Source organism: Sphaerodactylus townsendi, linkage group LG11 (assembly GCF_021028975.2).
Source record: "Sphaerodactylus townsendi isolate TG3544 linkage group LG11, MPM_Stown_v2.3, whole genome shotgun sequence".
NCBI classification, from domain to species: domain Eukaryota; kingdom Metazoa; phylum Chordata; class Lepidosauria; order Squamata; family Sphaerodactylidae; genus Sphaerodactylus; species Sphaerodactylus townsendi.
In genome coordinates this window covers 52,403,572-52,420,562 of record NC_059435.1, presented here as the reverse complement: position 1 = coordinate 52,420,562, position 16,991 = coordinate 52,403,572, and the positions used below count along the sequence as shown (strand labels likewise).

Here is a 16,991-nt window from a genome sequence, read left to right as displayed (position 1 = left end):
TGTGGGCTTTCCGGGCTGTGCAGACGTGGTCTGGTAGATCCTTTGCTTGATCTTTTCCCTTCTCTCATTTTTCATTCAAAAATTCTCCTTCTTCCCAGCTGTTTTTGAAAACTGATGAAGACAGGTGCAGCTGTTTGTTGTTTGGTCCTGACAAGTTTGTAAGAGCCTTTAAATCAGACTAAGGGCATACAAATCTTCAGTGTGGAATATGTGAGGGTACCAGCAAGGTGGAAGTCATTTGGAGGTAGTTTGTCATTGCCTGGTTCCCCAAGGGCCAAGAGAGTTCTGAAATAATGACTTATCCAAGATCACTCAACAGGCTTCATGTGGAAGGGAATCAAACCTGGTTTTCCAGATCAGATTCTACTGCTTTTGACCACTACACCACACTGGCTCTCTAAATTACAGGAAGTCTACTGAGAACAGGAAATATTACATTCACATAGTAGAGGATCTGCCATTGCCTGACTTGTTTCAATTGGGAAGCTACCTTTCTTCCATATGGGGCCCTATTTTTAAGAAGCACTCACATTTGTGCATTCGAAACATTTACAGTACATCCAGCCTTTCCCCCCCCCCCCCTGAAAACAAGCAGTTTACAAAAAAATTGTAACCTCTGTATTGTTGAGGGATTGTTTCACCTGCCCTTCATAGTTCTCCCAGGAGAAAGATTACTTGCACAAGCTGTGTTGCTGGAGCTCAGTTCTTCAAGCGCCCATTACGCTGTATGGGAAAAGGATAAAAATATCTTTAATTAATAAATACCAGGCAGGGACTAACCAGCAGCAGCTGGAAGGTGGGATTAGAGTGGTAGTAGTGGATTCTGGATTGCCCCCATCGTAGTATTCAGCCGGGCCCTATTAGATGCTGAACAGCACCTGTCAAAACATTTGAAATGCCCTTCACAGGCAAACTCATGAGGAAAGAATTGCACTTCCCAGACTCTCCCCGATAGTGTTTGGGCTGCGGCTGGTCATCATGCTAAACCAGCTGCTTTGCTATACTCTGACCTCTCAGCTTCATTTGCTCAGGGGCGGGGGGGGGGGGGGAATTATGTTTGTGAGGCGCCTGGAAGAAAACCACTAGGCCGAGAGGCGGAACACAACGCTGGCAAATAAGGAATGAATACCCACAGAGAGGTTCGTACTTTGCAACCCTTTCAGGCCTGCCCGTGTTCGTCTATCAATCCACCCACTCTTTCACTGCACGGCAGGGGCGGGTGGGAGCCGAGCCGGAGGTGGCGGCCTCCTCTCCCCGGCGGCGAGCAAGCGGACGCCTCCGTCACTCGGCCGCTGCAGCAGGAGCCGCCGCCGCCGCCGCTTCCTCCGCCTCTGCCGGCTGTTTTTCCAGGAGAGACGCCGCTCGCTTGCCACAGCTCTGGGAAGGCCTGCGCGGAGCGAGGCAGGGAAAGGTTGGCAGAGGAGCGCCTCCTTCCCTTCCTCATCGCTGCAAGCTGGAGCGCGGGAAGCCGGGAAGGAGAGCGGCGAGCGGTGCAGAGGTGAGCGGGAAAGGCGCTCGGAGTTGAGGCGTCCGGGCGGAGGAAGGGAGGAGTCGAGCCTGGCCCCGCTGTGTTTGTTTTTCCACGGCGCCCCCAGGTGCAAGCGAGACGGAGAGCAGGAAAGCCCTGGCCCGGGAGACAGCCCCAGCACTCCTTTGCCCCAGTGAGTCATCCAGCCGCCACTCTGCACCGGCAGGAACTGTCCCTGGAGCGGGGACTACGCAGCGTCTTCCTCGCTGCCCTTTCAGAGGCGCTGGTTGGGATCCTTCACCTGCCAGAGCATTCAAGGGCAAAACTGCAAACTGGAACTGAATGCGTGGAGGGGGGAGGTTGTACGGATACGGTATAAGTTGCACGCGCTAAATGCGTTTCGGTTTGCTTGTCAAGCCGCGTTTGACAACCGGTTTAAACATAGGAAGCAAGTGGTTAAAACCGCAGAGGTCGACGACGTAACTGCATGCTCGACCGCGGTAGACAGGGGTCGAGTGGAAGGTGTAAAATCCGTAGGCTGTTGGCTTCCAAAGGTAAGCCTGGAAGGTGTCGCAGCATCTTTGGGCCCGGGTCCGTTATAAGCACCCTAAGAAGGCTGCACCGAAGAGCAGAGCGGGGTATTGCATTTAGTTCTGAAAAGGCCTCATTAAGTACTAGTGGAAGAGGTGACCTTGGGCCAGTCACAGTTCTCTCAGAACTCTCTCAGCTTGCAAAGAAGCAGGCCAGGGCAAACCACCTCTGAATGTTTCTTGTCTTGAAAACCCTATAGGTTCGCCATAGGTCAGCAGGGACTTGACATATACACAGAAGAGGTGCTCTTATCCTAGCTCTCCACCCTCATTTCAGATGGGCGCTAGTGGCCTTATGTGTAGACCCCCTGTAGAAAAAATTGCTGGTAGACAAGCTTGAGTCCCTAATGTCTGCTAGTTCTTGCTGGACCATTTGAGTTGGGCCATTTGTAGTTGCAGTTTGCCACTAGCAACCAAGGTTTCATAATGACAACTAGTGGTTTTAGTGCATCTTGATGATTAGATTCCCATGAGATAATCTGATCCAGCGTACTGTGGTAATCTGTAACTACTCTTTCCATACTTCCAAAATAAGAATTTTATCACACATTAGATTCAGATATATGATAATGTGTATTTGGTCATCTGTATATACCCTATGTTCTGAAACATAAAGTAGTTCTCTACCCTCATGGTATAGGAATACATAAAGGGGCAAGTAGTAACTTATCTTGTGAGAACATGAATACACATGAGGCTGCCTTACATGGCATCAGACCATTGGCCTACCTAGGTTAGTACTGTCTGTTCAGACTGGCAGTGGCTCTCTAGCTGAGATCTTTTACATCACTTATATCATCTGATCCTTTTAACTGATTCCAAGGATTGAATCTGGCACGTGCTGCATACAAGGAAGATGCTGTATCACTGAGCTACAGCGCCTCCCCTGCAATATGTAGCCACTTGCATGCATAGTTGGTAGTAAGTCTCACTGAACTCAGTAGGCCTCAGTTGACCTGGTTGGCTTTAGGATTAGATATCTGTTAATATTTTATAGGTGAAACTAGTACTTTATTAAAAGTTTTGAGGGTATTAATACTAGGAGGTAAACATCCATTATGAACACTTAATCTTGAATAAGTATGGGAATATAAAATGTGGTTTTAAATGTCATTTTGCCTTAATCTTTTTTCTACTTATATCTACCCCCACCTTCTCACATTACCATCTCTCCTTTTTCTTATTTTACATATAAAGTTATGTAAGGAAATCAGGGCACTGCTGGCTTAAAAAAAATCAGGTAGCTGATTGATTGTGATGAAGGGTTCTGGGGAACTGGAAAGTTTGCATACAATTTTGTATTATTTTGATTGGTCCAAATACAAAAAAAGGTATTGTGTGCTTTATTTTATATCGGTCTGTTGACCAGTGAAGTTACTTGCAAACTTTGCAATAGAAGTGATATACATGCAGTTTGTACATGCTGTAGAAAAGGTGTAAATAGCAGGTAAAAATATGACAAAGACGCACTGTGAATGTTCTAAGAACTCATTGCTATAGATTACTGTGGTGAAATTATCTACCATCAAAAAATGACATCCTTCAGGCTGAAGTCCTGTGCATTTTTGTAACAAAAGTAACTGTCCAATCCAAAGGGGACAGTTACTGAAGCCACACTGGAAGTGGAGGAAGGGTTGTGCCAGTGCTACCAGCGCTATGCAAAGTGGCACAGATGCCGGAACAGAGACACCCAAACATTTTCCCCTACGGTGTCACTCCTGTGCCTGAGGAGGTTACGCCAGCTTGGGTGATTTTTCTGGGTCAGAGCCAACTTTAGTCTGATCCCAAAGGAGTTTTGGACCAGGAGCGCTCCCCTTCAGCAGCTCAGATAGGATTCAAATTTAACAACTGGTTCTGAAAGGTCTCGGTGGTGGATTACAACCAGTTCTCTGAACTAGACAAAAAAATTAGCCACTGGTTCTACCAAACTGGGGCAAATAGGCTGAATCCCACCAGTGGGTGTAAGTTTTATCTCTCTATGGGCTTTCCCTGGAGAGAAAGGATTTTCTCCTTCTCATCTTGTGCTCGAATCGTCTAGTGCCTTTTCTCTTTACTCAGCATTCATGCAGTCTGTTGCCTCTTTGGAGACAGAGCTGTGGCAGTGTCTCAGGCCTCAGCTGCAGCAACCTCTACCTGCCCCCTTAGTTTGGGCTGCCTGGCAGTAATACTCCACAAGTGCCAGGCTCTCTAGATTTCCCTGGGAGTAAGCGTGATTAAAGTCTGTAGGACTTACTTTCTAAACATGGGTAGAATTGGGCTGCCACTTTCTTAATCTGTAGATTATTCAGAGACGATGTTCCATCCAGCTGAAGAAGACTTTGTTTACAGTCAATGACCAGATATATTACAAATCTCCAGATTATCTACAACAAAACAAGAATGCAGATCTCTCTCCCGTATTCCAGCACTATCCATCTATATATCATTATACTTTGTAAACACACCAAACAGCATAAAAATACTAAACAAAACAAAAATATCTAAGGGGGATACCATATTCAGATCATTTTTTCTTTTTCTTAATGAATAGACAGAATTTTGCTACCCATTGTTCCATCCAGCTGAGAAACGCATAAAGCAAACTTCAAGGAGGCAATACAGCTGAGAATGTCCTTTTTGTATGTTATTGCTGGCCACTGAGACCAGTGGGAACATTTTATTCAAGAACATCACTTGAGGATACATGTCAGTCTGTGCCCCCAGTGTTCTGTTTCAGTCTGGAATTGTCAGAAGAGATGACAGTGAAGTTTCTAAAGCTGAGAAAGCCAATATCACAGCTGTTTCGATACTTGTTTTGTCACATAGAGCTTAACCTTACATGGCAGCATTGCTCTCCGGGGCTGTGTGTCAGAAGTTTAGAATAGAGAGGGACATCTGGGTCTCTGAAATTATCTTTTTGGTTTAACTTTGATTCTCATTTAAGTATCTGAAACCAATCTTGTTGATGGCATCAAATACATTTTGAGTAGCATTTCACTGTAGAGTTAACATCTTTTACTTCAGTATTGCCCAAATTACTTTTTTATTCAGGTCCCCTTCTAAATCCACACCTCCTGGAATCTCCTCCTCCCAAACCTGCACTCTTTGATAAATACATGGAGGTTCCTCCGTTCCTCCACACCATAGTGAGTGCATCTGCTGCTTCATATGTGGATTCAGGCAAATGATTTCTTAAAGATCACTTTTTCATCTTCTTTCTACTCCAAAGGTCCCAACAAGCACCCTGATGCCTACCAACACCCTTCTTGGTGCCTTTAGGAAGTAGGTGGGGCTTTTGCCCAACAAAGCTTCTGATTGGCTATTGGAGATTTGATTGGCTGAGCAGATTTTTTAAAAAAGATTGCTCTGACAGCAGCTGCCATGACAGGGCCTTCACTGTGTGACTGGCTATGCCCACAATGCAGTGTCAGAACTCCAAAGGTTGGAGATCCCTGTTCTACTTTCTCTTTCTTTGCCACAGGGAATGTCAGACTGCTTTAAGCACTAAGGACTAAAGCTGAAGTATTCCTTCCTCCAGGTGGTCCCTATAGAGTTTCAGCCTAACCATCTCAGATTGAGAAAGGTAGTGTCACAATACCACCCTCAGTCTGTGTGTTCTTAATTTATGTTGTATGTTTCCTCCACCCAAAGATATAAAACCCAGCCGGTCAAGTAACCCACAACTTTGGATACCCTGGTAGGGCTGCCTCTGAGCAAGTACAAAGGGTAGAAATTCCAATTACTTTTTCTGCCCCATGTGTGCTTTTTAAAACTTCTGTCTGCTTCATTGAAAACCTCCCCCCCCCCCTTCTGAATTAGGAATTCTTCTCCTCATGGGAGATTCCCAGCTCTCTGCCAATGAGGCCTTCTGACACATAGCTGTCCCTCATCTATCTCCCCCCCCCCCATCAGATTTTATGATGTATATTCATAAGTTCATTTGACTGGTTTTCATGCTGAACCCAAGTTTTTGTTTTCCATGACTCTCCCTTCTTGGGAAAATAAACAGTCACCATAATTTCAGGTCCCTGACCCAGAATGTTTCTGCACTGAAATATTATATTCTTCCCCTGCCCATGGGTCCTAACTCCACTTGAAGAATCAAGATCTTTTTTTTCCAGTGCTGGAATAGAAGACCATCTAATACATTTTGTCATGGTAGTTCATTATAGCCCGAGCAGTCTGAAGAGCAGTCAGTTTTTGACTTTGGAATTCTTAGTTTGGCATCCTAAAACTTCAAAGTCAGTCGTCTTAGAACATTGTAGCTTTACTTAAAATGGCATTGTCCATTATCTACCATATTTTTATTCAAAGACTTCCGAAGACTTCAGGGTTTTCTCTGCTTTAGCCTAACAATAACCCTGTGAAGTATGTTAGATAGGTAGATTGGCCCAAGGATATCCTGACTGGAGATTCCTTCGTCTCCTCTGTGTTACTTTGAACAATGACTACACCATTTTGGCCTGTAGCTTTTTCCCACTCTGCTGCAAGCTGCAGATTGTGTCATTTTTGGGAAGACGAACCACATAAATCCACAATCCATGTGATTTTTTTTAAAAAAACTGCCCACAAGAATAACTCATTACATAGAGCAGCCAGCTGACTCATCACCCTGAACAATTTCAGGCTGCCTCAGGCTGGTTGTTTTGTGGATCAAACTCAGGACTGCATGTTGAATAACAGGATGTGATTGCTTTATAATGATGAAAAATGTGTGCCATCAAGTTGCAACCAATTCATAACAACCATGGGACCATGGGATTTGCAAGGCAATAGAATCTGAACAGAGATGGTTTGCCATTTCCTTTCTCTATGTAGCGACCCAGTCTTCCTTAGTGGTCTCCCATCCAAGCACTAACCATAGTCAATCCTGGTTAATCGTATCATAAATATACCATGCACATATTTAGTGGCATTTAATTATTGTTGTTGTTGTTATATTGCAGGGTTGAACTTGGGCCTCAAAGCCAAGTTCCTGTCAAGATCCCTGGTGAGTATGAATCCTTTCCCATATACTTTAGACTGACATATCTTTTCCATTGCTTGCTTGGAAGTGTTCTGTCTAAATTTGGAGATTATGTGACTAGGGAAGCAGTGGAAAAATCTAGCCTGGAGTCAAGGAATGTATTTTGCTACTCATGAGTATCCAAGAAGTTTTTGAAAGTAGGGAGCTGAGCTTTGGGAAGGACAAGAGCTTATGAATGACTGGAGGGATTCCTGGATCCTTTGCCTGATTCTTCTAACAACTCTGGGGCAGGAAAGCTCAAAGCTGTGCTTCCTTCCCTGGCATGCCTTCTGTTTCACTTCCTTACTCCTCAAATTAAGCTCTGAAAAGGTGGAGGAAGAGGAGGTCAAAAGTATGGGCAAGAGCATTACTGTAGCAGGGAGTACCATAGCTAATTGCTGTTTGCCTTCCCACTTCTATTGATAAAGGATTTGGGCAATCTTCCTTTTTTGTTAGTTTATTGAACTCAGAATGGAACATGCTCAGTAAAGAACTGATAGTGTGATATTATGGCAGTATTACGGACATGACATTTGCCACAAAGGGTAAAGATTGTTATTTCATATTAAAAAGGAAATACTTCAATTCTTTAATGCTGTGATGAATGACTTTAAAATTGAGATGCTTATTTCAGACCTGTGACAAGGAGCTGAAGATCTAACTTCTGAAAATATTTGTCTGATTTCTGAGCAATATACTTAGGATGCAGTGTAATGGAAATCAAAAGGATTTATGTTAAAGTCATACGTTTTAAATCAAAGGGCAATGAACATAATGGTCTGTTCCCAAGACACTGTTATTGCTTTTCATAAAAGAGCTCTGTTACCACACAGCTGGGATATTTCACAATGTAGTTTTAAATACCCAGAATAGGATGCTGTATTTCACATTTTCTCATCGTTTGCTTGAATGAATCACATTTCCAGACAGTAAACTCATTTCAGCAGTTTAACTTTTGCCAAAATAGTTGTTTTTTAAAATATTGTAATGTATATTTTACAATAAATAACATCCTCCTCATTACGAAAGCATAAACTATTTGACAGTAATCTTGTTTACAAAATTATGTGAAAAAATCCTGGTTGCTTGGATTGCTAAAAAGCTTCTCAGCATTTGCTTGGGTGCCTCTGTTACTAGTCAATTGGCTGACATTGAGGTTGTGATGAAAGCTGTTCTATGAGGGGGCACACTGGGCATATATGAGCAACAAGTACAAATAAACTTAGAAACACAAGTAACACCCTCTTTCAGCATATACACTATATTTTGCCCTAATCCTGAGTCTCCATTGACACGCGTTTACCTTTTCTGCATTAGCAATATTCTGTTCTGTCTTAAGGAATTTTCTGTGTCTGGTTTTCCCTGGGACTGCACAAAGGTTCACGTTTGTTTGCAAGCACATTTGTAGGGAAGTCATTTCTGTTGTAAACAAAAGGACTTCTGAGTAAAAGAAATTAGAACCAAGGTGTCAGGCTGCAATCCTAACTGGACTTAACCAGGAAGTGAGTCCTGCTGAGTTTTAACTGAGTTTTCATTGTTAGGTGGCATTGGTGATATTTGTTGCGGGGTGATGCCTCTTGTTTTGCAGAACAGGGGAGTGACGTTGAGAGATAGATCAAATTCTACCCTAATTTTCAAAGATTTGTAAAGATATATGAGAGTTTTGAAAATGTTTGTTTCTTCAGACAGCTTACAGACTTCCAATTACATTTGAGCACATACTCAAAAATTTTGTAGAGCCTTTCACATTATACACTTACCTTTTTTGTCGTTTTTAACCAAGCATTTTTGAAAAATATTCTCTATTTGTGCCTGAATTTTTTCCCATCCAGTGGTATTTTTCCATGTAATTAAGTAATATATTTCATGCTTGGGCTAGTATTAATACAAAACTGCATGTTTTGTGAAGTGTGTATCTCTGTTACTTGCATGTAAATGCAGAGTGTGTTATCAAATAAATATCAGTGGTTTGTGTTTTCTCTTTTTTTGTCTCTGTTAGATACCCTCCTGTAGTCTCAGTCTGTTGGGAGATGGAATCAATCACTATGCTGGGAAGTCCTAAAAACTTAAGTGAAACTTTTTTGCCAAATGGTGTAAATGGTATCAAAGACAACAGTAAAACTACAATTGGCATAATTGGAAGTGGGGACTTTGCTAAATCGCTGGCAATCAGGCTTATCAGATGTGGGTACCATGTGATTGTGGGAAGCAGAAACCCCAAATTTGCTGCTGAGTTCTTCCCACATGTTGTTGATATCACTTATCATGAAGATGCTGTAGCCAAAGCAAATTTAATCTTTGTTGCCATACACAGACAACATTACAGCTCTTTGTGGGACCTCAAACGCCTGCTAGCTGGTAAAATCCTTGTAGATGTCAGCAACAACATGAAAGTCAACCAGTATCCAGAATCCAATGCAGAATACCTGCAGTCTCTTTTCCCAGAAGCCATTGTTGTCAAAGGATTCAACGTTATTTCAGCTTGGGCACTGCAGTTAGGACCAAAAGATGCCAGCAGACAGGTATGTTATGTATGTGGATATTTAAAAAATAGAAACATAAATAGCAATTGTATAATGTCACTGTTTCACTGATCCCAGCATTCTTAAGCGATCTGTGATGACCATACTTCTCAATAACTCAAAACCGTGCAGCAGTTTGGACAGTGTAGGCAGGAGGTGGAGTTCCCAGAACTGGTAGAAGAATACTCATCCAGCATTGGGAACCACCAGCCCTGCTGAGTTGGTAGTAAAGAAGTGCCCCACATGAGACTGCCATAGTAATGCTACAGTAGTTGCACTGGCTGCAAACTAATATGAGAGGATTCATGTCCTCCATATTTAGAGGCAAGCAGGGCTGACTGTTTGTGTCTCAAACAGTCTTCCTTGCCCAGTATGGTGTTTTAGGTGTTGTAGCACAACCTAGGTTTGGCTATGTTCAAGCTGCCTGCTTTCCCAATAAATTAATTTTCTTTGCCATTCGGATGTTGTAAGAAGAAAGTATCCTTATATTATTCCCCAACTATCTGATTAAAACAGCTTTATGTTTCAGTTACATCAGAAACTTGTAAGATTGAAAATAAGCTTTTTTTAAAAAAAAACTGGCTGGTTGTAACAATAATAAATGCAGGTTTTAAAATAGACTCTTGACACTTAGGTTCTTTTGCGTACTTAAAATGCTGACCATTTAGCCCATGTAACTGTTGATTTTATAATATGTTATTTGGATTGCTGCATATAATGAACTTGATTTTCTAGGTCTACATATGTAGTAACAGCGTTCAGGCTCGTCAACAAGTTATTGAACTTACTCGCCAGCTAAACTTTATCCCCTTTGATTCGGGTGCTCTGTCGGCTGCAAAGGAGATTGAAAATTTACCCCTACGACTCTTCACGCTGTGGAAAGGGCCGGTAGTCGTGGCGGTTAGCCTGGCTACTTTCTTCTTCATCTATTCATTCATCAGAGATGTCATACATCCATATGTGAGAAACCAACAGAGTGATTTCTACAAGATTCCTATTGAGATTGTGAATAAGACATTGCCAGTTGTTGCTATTACTTTACTGTCGCTGGTATATTTATCGGGGCTCCTTGCAGCTGCTTATCAACTTTATTATGGCACCAAATACAAACGATTCCCACCCTGGTTAGAGAACTGGTTGGAATGCAGAAAACAGCTTGGACTGCTTAGTTTTTTCTTTACAACCGTGCATGTGGCTTACAGCCTCTGTTTGCCCATGCGAAGATCAGAACGCTACTTGTTCCTTAATATGGCGTATCAGCAGGTAAGGAAAATAACTTTTTAGATGCTGTATGTATGTTATTTTGTCTTTATACCACACTCTCCATATGAAATTTGGTCACGGTCATCTTCAAAATAAAAGGAGACTAATAAAATTGCTAAAATTAGAATAAAATTGCTAAAAATGTCTTGGTCTAGCACAACATTTTTTAAAAAAAAGACGAGATAAAATTTACAAAATCAAAAAAAGCACAAAAGCATCAAAACAGCACAAATTGAAAGAAAACTAAGATGTTGATAAAATCCTATCCCACAGCAGGCTGAGCTTAGTCCCGAAACATTTAGGCACCAGACTGAGGCTGTTTCAACATGGGCGGAATACAGCGACCCAGGGACGCTAAAAACAGCGTCCCTGGGGAGGGGTTTGCACGGCAGCAGCGGCAGCCTCGCAACCCCCGAGCGGCGCGAAGCCGCTGTTTCCAAACCTCGCTCCCTGGGCGAGGTATTTCGGAAACAGCGGCTTCCAACCGCTGCCGTGCGAACGGCCTGGGCGACGCGCCAGAAGGTCGGAGGGACAGTAAGGCGTTTGGGCGATGGCGCAGCGCTGTGCCATCTTCCCCGCCCCTACCGGGACCGTTCATGCAAACGGTCCCAGGGGGGTGCGTCAGCGTCGTATACGCCGACACACACCCCAAGCGTGGCCGTGTGGAAACGCCCTAAGTGTCAGGGAGAGGAAGGCATTGTAAAGAAGAGACATCACTCTACAACAGGTTCTGATTTTTTGTGGCTACCTATTTCATGTCTGAAGATTGGGGTTGGGGGGTGAAAAGCAGAGCATGTGGTGAGGTTTATTAATGAAATCCTTAAGGAAATATAATTTTGTATTTTATTAATTAGAAATGTATTGCATGACATATAGAGCTGTGTTACTCGGTGCTTAAAAGCAGGCAGAAACATTGAATTCTTGCTGTGATACACATTATTTACATAAAACAGATTTGTAACACTTTCCTTCTCTTGCATAAGTATTGGATTGGGACAAAAAGTTATTCAAAGCACTGAAGAGACCCCAACCTACAATTGCAGGAAGCCCAGCTCAAGTCTTCCCACATTTTTAAGATGCTGTCAGGCACACTTTTCCAGTCTTCCAAATTAATTAAGTTTGTATAAGTAAATGATCTTGGGATTTAAGGAATTTTTTCCCATTAGGTCCATGCAAGTGTTGAAAATTCATGGAATGAGGAAGAAGTGTGGCGCATCGAAATGTACGTCTCCTTTGGAATAATGAGCCTTGGTCTGCTTTCATTGTTGGCTGTAACTTCTATTCCTTCAGTAAGCCAATCTTTAAATTGGAGAGAATTCAGTTTTATACAGGTATGTATTTTGAAGCATTTAAAGCAGTCTACTACAAGGTATTTTCAATAGGTTAATGCTAACAATACATGTTTATTTAAAACATCTATACTTTCTAGTGACACCATGCAGAAGGTGGCTTTCATCTTTCATATAAACAATTGAAAACCTCAGGGAAAATAAAAGGGAAAACAACATAACAAGTGGGGTGCTACCATTTTATTGGATCAACTGATATTCAAAATGTTGAAATTAAGCTTTTAATTTATATCTCATGACAATTGGGAAGAAGAGATTCTTAGTTGTAATGTGTGATTTCTGGGTATCCTTGAGCTTTTTTGAGAAACTATATACCGGTATTTGGATATTTTATTTAATTCTGTACAATGACTTCAAATTTCAACCAGGCAGATTACCGTTATATAAAAGTTCTAACAAAAATAGACTATACAGTTTTTAAACTACAGAGAGAGCTTAAACATTATACTGTTTCTGATAATAAGGTTTTTTAAAATTTAATGTGTATTTATTTCTCTTATTCCTGTCCAACACAAAAGTCTACACTGGGATACGTTGCTCTGCTCATAAGTACTTTCCACGTGTTAATTTATGGATGGAAACGAGCCTTTGAAGAAGAATACTACAGATTTTACACACCGCCAAATTTCATTCTTGCACTGGTCTTACCATGCACAGTAATTTTGGGTAAGATAATTTTGCTTTTGCCTTGTATAAGCAGAAAACTGAAACGGATAAGAAGAGGATGGGAGAAAAGCCAGTTTATGGAAGATGGAATTGGAACGGCTTCATATCCCTCACCAGAAAGGATTACAGTCATGTGATTGTATCGTAGCACTGTTACCCCTGTCAGCATTGTCCCTTTCAAGGAAGTTTAGCTCATGAATTCCCATAAACCTTCTGTAAACTGGAAGCTTTGTCTTTGAAGGTATGGTAGAGTGTATTGTAAAAGCAATCAGTCAAAAAATGAGCAGCCTTCTAAGATGCCGATGTGCATTGCCATCCATATCTTTATACAGACAAAAGTGCACATCCTTGTATTCGGACAAGTGCTACTACAAATGGTTTTGTGTGGAACAGTGGCTATGTCCAGTGTCTGCCTGTCTGCACCTCTTTTTCTCTATATTGAGGCCATATAAACACTGGGTTTAAATAGTTTAGTGCAGGGGTAGGGAACCTGCGGCTCTCCAGATGTTCAGGAACTACAATTCCCATCAACCTCTGTCAGCATGGCCAATTGGCCATGCTGGTAGGGGCTGATGGGAATTGTAGTTCCTGAACATCTGGAGAGCCGCAGGTTCCCTACCCCTGGTTTAGTGAAACAGGAAAACCATTGGGCTTAGCTTGACATGTTTTGGGGTTACATGTGCTACTTGTAATTTCTCTCTGAACTGTGCTTTACATTGCAAAAAAAATTGTTTTCCTCTGTTTTTGTTTTTTACAATCAGCTATGGTGGGTGTGTTAATGTGAAACAAGTATTTTGTATTTCTAATAATTCATTATACATTGATGGCTCCTTGCATCTGGAATTCCACTCTGATGCTTCTGTTTCAGCTCCCTAGATATTGAAATTATTCTGAGAATTGTCACTACTCCTGTATTATTAATAGATCATTGTTCAAGATAGGTTTGTCTATTCTATTCCCATTTAAGGTCAGAGTGAGTGGTCAAATTTAAGGTCAGAATGAGAAATATTTCTCAAATGATGTTTTTGTATGTAAGGAATGTGAAGCAGCCTTCAGTGGTTTTATGATGTACCCTTTAGTCCAGCTAGATTCAGATAAACAAAATTAATTTCTGCTGACATTTTCAACAGCTGTAAACACCAGGGGTAATAACACCGAATTGACAGCTGTGGGCTATATATCTGTCACAAAGGGTCACGCTAGTACTGTTAGGGAAGTAATTACTCAGCACACAAAAAGGGCTTTTCATTATCAAAGGCACTATTTCTATTTCCCATGTGATAAGTGCTTTAAAAGGCCTAGTTGTGACAATTACTATTGCACTGTTGGTTTTCGTCAATCTTTGTTACCACCTGTAGAGTTAGAAAAATGTTTAAATAAGAATTAGTTTATAATATATTGTGCTTTTCTCCTATACTGGAGACTCATAAGCAGCTTATAAAATGAAGTAAACATAAAAAATGTACAAAAGAATGTGCACCTCAGCAAGCCCCCTGCACAAAGTTCAAGCAGGTGATAAGACACAAAGATATTCTAAGCTATTGATGGTTTCACCGGCACAGGGCCAGAAGCCGTGAACCATGGGTTCGGAGCCAAGACACCAGCGGCTCTGTTCATTCTTAGGTTTTAAATTACCTGCAAAAAGACAGGGAAAGAGTTCTGGTATGTTTAGGTATATTCACATTTTTATGAAAATGCTAACTGCACTTTAAAAATAAGCATGTGAAGAAAAAATCTCCCCAAAACCCATTTTCTTGACGTGTTCTATATGTAAGATGAGAGATTGTGCAAAGCAGAAAAGCATTCAAACATGCAGACTACTTCAATAGATTCTATAAGGCTATGAAGTGGATAGTATTATTGTTAGTATATATTGAAGTGTGCGAAGAGATCTTGCTCAGAGCTTAGTTGCCTCGATGCATAATAGTTAAAAAAAATTAGACCCCATTGCATAACATTTGAAAAAAGACTAAGGCAGATTCCGCATGGGCCAAAAACATCTGTGTGGAAATGGTGTAAACCCTTTTACACCATTTTCAAACTGCTGTTTTTGGCCCATGCGGAATCCACCTAAATGTGTCTTTGTGAAGAGATCTTGCTAAGAGCTTAGTTGCTTCTATGCATAATAGTCTAAAAATTAGATGTCATTGCATAACATTTGAAAAAAGACTAGCCAGCTCACAAATCTGAGAGCTGTGAGGTGAAATAAATCGAAACTTTGTGTGATTCAAGTTAAATCCTAAAAGCACCCACAAAATCAACCTGTTTTAGGGTGTGTACATAAAAGTGCCTTCCCCTGCCTCCATTCCAGCAAAGGCAACCAAGCCCTGACAAATTCTTAGCGTACCTGAAAACTGGATCCTGTGCATGAATATGTGCTGAACACTTTGGCTACTAGTGGTGAAGAAAGTCATATAAGCACAGTGGAGTACTTTCGTGAACTGTGTTATTACTTCTGCTATTACTACACTGAACAGAATCTGTAATCCTGGTCAAATGTGAGTTTTGTGTGCATAAGATCAGACTCGATGCATGTCCACAATTCAGTGGCTCTATTTGTGCATCCAAAACAGAGTCTTCCTATTCTATGAGAGAGAACTCTCAGTATGCACACCAAAAAAATCTGTCTGTGAATGCTTTGTGTGGATGAATTTGCACACGCTTGAGTCTGTGAAACTATTCTCATTTCATTCAAAAAAGCCACTGCAAGGTCAGATCTCTAGAACAGAGCTTAGCATCCAGATCTCTAGAACAGACCGTAGCATTTAAGGTCGATTCCACACAGCAAATGTATAACGGGTTGCAGTTGTTATAAAGAACTCTTCCTCCTTTTTCCCATTCACATGCATGCCATACAGGCAGTGATTGGAGCCCACGGAAACAATCCAAGTTTCATGCCTTCTCATACAGATGCTTCTCTCTTTTTTAATTTGCTGCAACACATCCAAAGCTACATAGGCATACAGACATGAAGGGACAGAGCGAGGGGGAAGTAGGCCGCGCACGTGCTGCGCACCCCTCCAAGCCCCCGGAATGCCCCACCCCACCTCCGCAGGGGCGCTTGCCTGGTGCATCGCGCGCACCCCGCCCCTTGGCGCTGCGCCTCTGCAGACATGAACCCCCACAGCCATGCCGATTGTCCCATGATACAACCTGCTGCAGCTGTATAGCTATGTAGATGCAACCCACAAAATACAAAAAGAAAAAGGGGCCTCCCTGCAACAGCCAGGCAATAGCAAGGTGCATTCTCCCTGACTGTGGATGGTGTGGTGGAAGAGAGGGAAATTAAGCACCTGCTGCCTGGCCCTTCGCGCAGCAGCAGTTCCAACCCAGGATTTTTCAAAAGGATCGCTGTTTTAGCAATTTTCAAAAACCCTGGGTTGAGGGAAATAAAACAGGGCAGACTTGTTTGGGCGGGTGCAACCTGTGCAAAGTCCCCCCCACCCCAACGAATTATATCGTGTCCTGCACCCATTATATTGCCCTGTGCAGAACCAACCTCTGTCCTTCACGGGATTCATTATATTAAATCTGGACCACAAAAATGTCTTAAGAAAAATGTAACCTTGAATTATTTTTCAAACAGCTTTTATAAAAACATAGAAATATTCTTTTATTTAAAATAGTTCTTCAAAATAGTTATATTAATAAAATTATATTTTTGGATAAAATTAGTGAAATATTGAAGCTATATACGGAAACTTATTCATTCATTTGGTTATATACAGTGCAAAATTAAACCTAGTTTAATGTATGCAGATCTTTCTCACATACATGTAAGAGTAATAAGCATAAAATAGGTACGGAATTGCAGTCTATTTGATACAACACAAATGGTCAGATTCTGTAGTCTATAGTCTCTATACAACAGAATTATACTCGTACAATGTGATCTTAGAATGTTATCAGCACATGCTGTGCCAATGAAACTATTTATGGAAGGGTTTATAGGATAATACTTTTTACCTGGTATCTGTATTTTGTTGATAGAGAATCATATTTTGCTGCTTAAATGGCCATAACCTGATTATATGTGTACGTTTCAGTGGATTCTGTGCCAATATAATATGTTTTAGAAAGAAACGAAAGCCATATGCAGTAAGAGCTTAAATATTTGCTGCTGGTTTACATATTTTTATACAAGATCTT

At 41.5% G+C, this 16,991-nt stretch overlaps 1 protein-coding gene across 3 annotated transcripts; it reads left to right on the top strand.

The window, feature by feature from the left end:
• Positions 1-913: 913 nt before the first annotated feature.
• STEAP2 (STEAP2 metalloreductase) lies at positions 914-13,308 on the top strand. 3 transcript variants are annotated; one of them, XM_048511212.1, is made up of 6 exons: positions 914-1,498; positions 6,984-7,027; positions 9,042-9,564; positions 10,300-10,827; positions 11,994-12,158; positions 12,695-13,308. In XM_048511212.1, the coding sequence occupies exons 3-6, from the start codon at positions 9,073-9,075 to the stop codon at positions 12,977-12,979; spliced, it is 1,470 nt and encodes a 489-aa protein (XP_048367169.1). In that variant the 5' UTR covers positions 914-1,498; positions 6,984-7,027; positions 9,042-9,072; the 3' UTR covers positions 12,980-13,308. The 3 variants fall into 3 exon arrangements, with proteins under 3 accessions (XP_048367169.1, XP_048367167.1, XP_048367168.1); XM_048511210.1 differs by having other exon boundaries at positions 9,042-9,573; XM_048511211.1 differs by lacking the exon at positions 914-1,498 and adding an exon at positions 1,625-1,661 and having other exon boundaries at positions 9,042-9,573.
• Positions 13,309-16,991: the final 3,683 nt, after the last annotated feature.

Coding starts and splice junctions, on each gene's coding strand:
- STEAP2 (XM_048511210.1), top strand. CDS start 9,073: ATGGAATCAATCACTATGCTGGGAAGTCCTAAAAACTTAAGTGAAACT. Junction 9,574..10,299: donor CCAGCAGACAGGTATGTTAT/GTATGTGGATAT, acceptor TTGATTTTCTAG/GTCTACATATGTAGTAACAG. Junction 12,159..12,694: donor GAGAATTCAGTTTTATACAG/GTATGTATTTTG, acceptor CCAACACAAAAG/TCTACACTGGGATACGTTGC.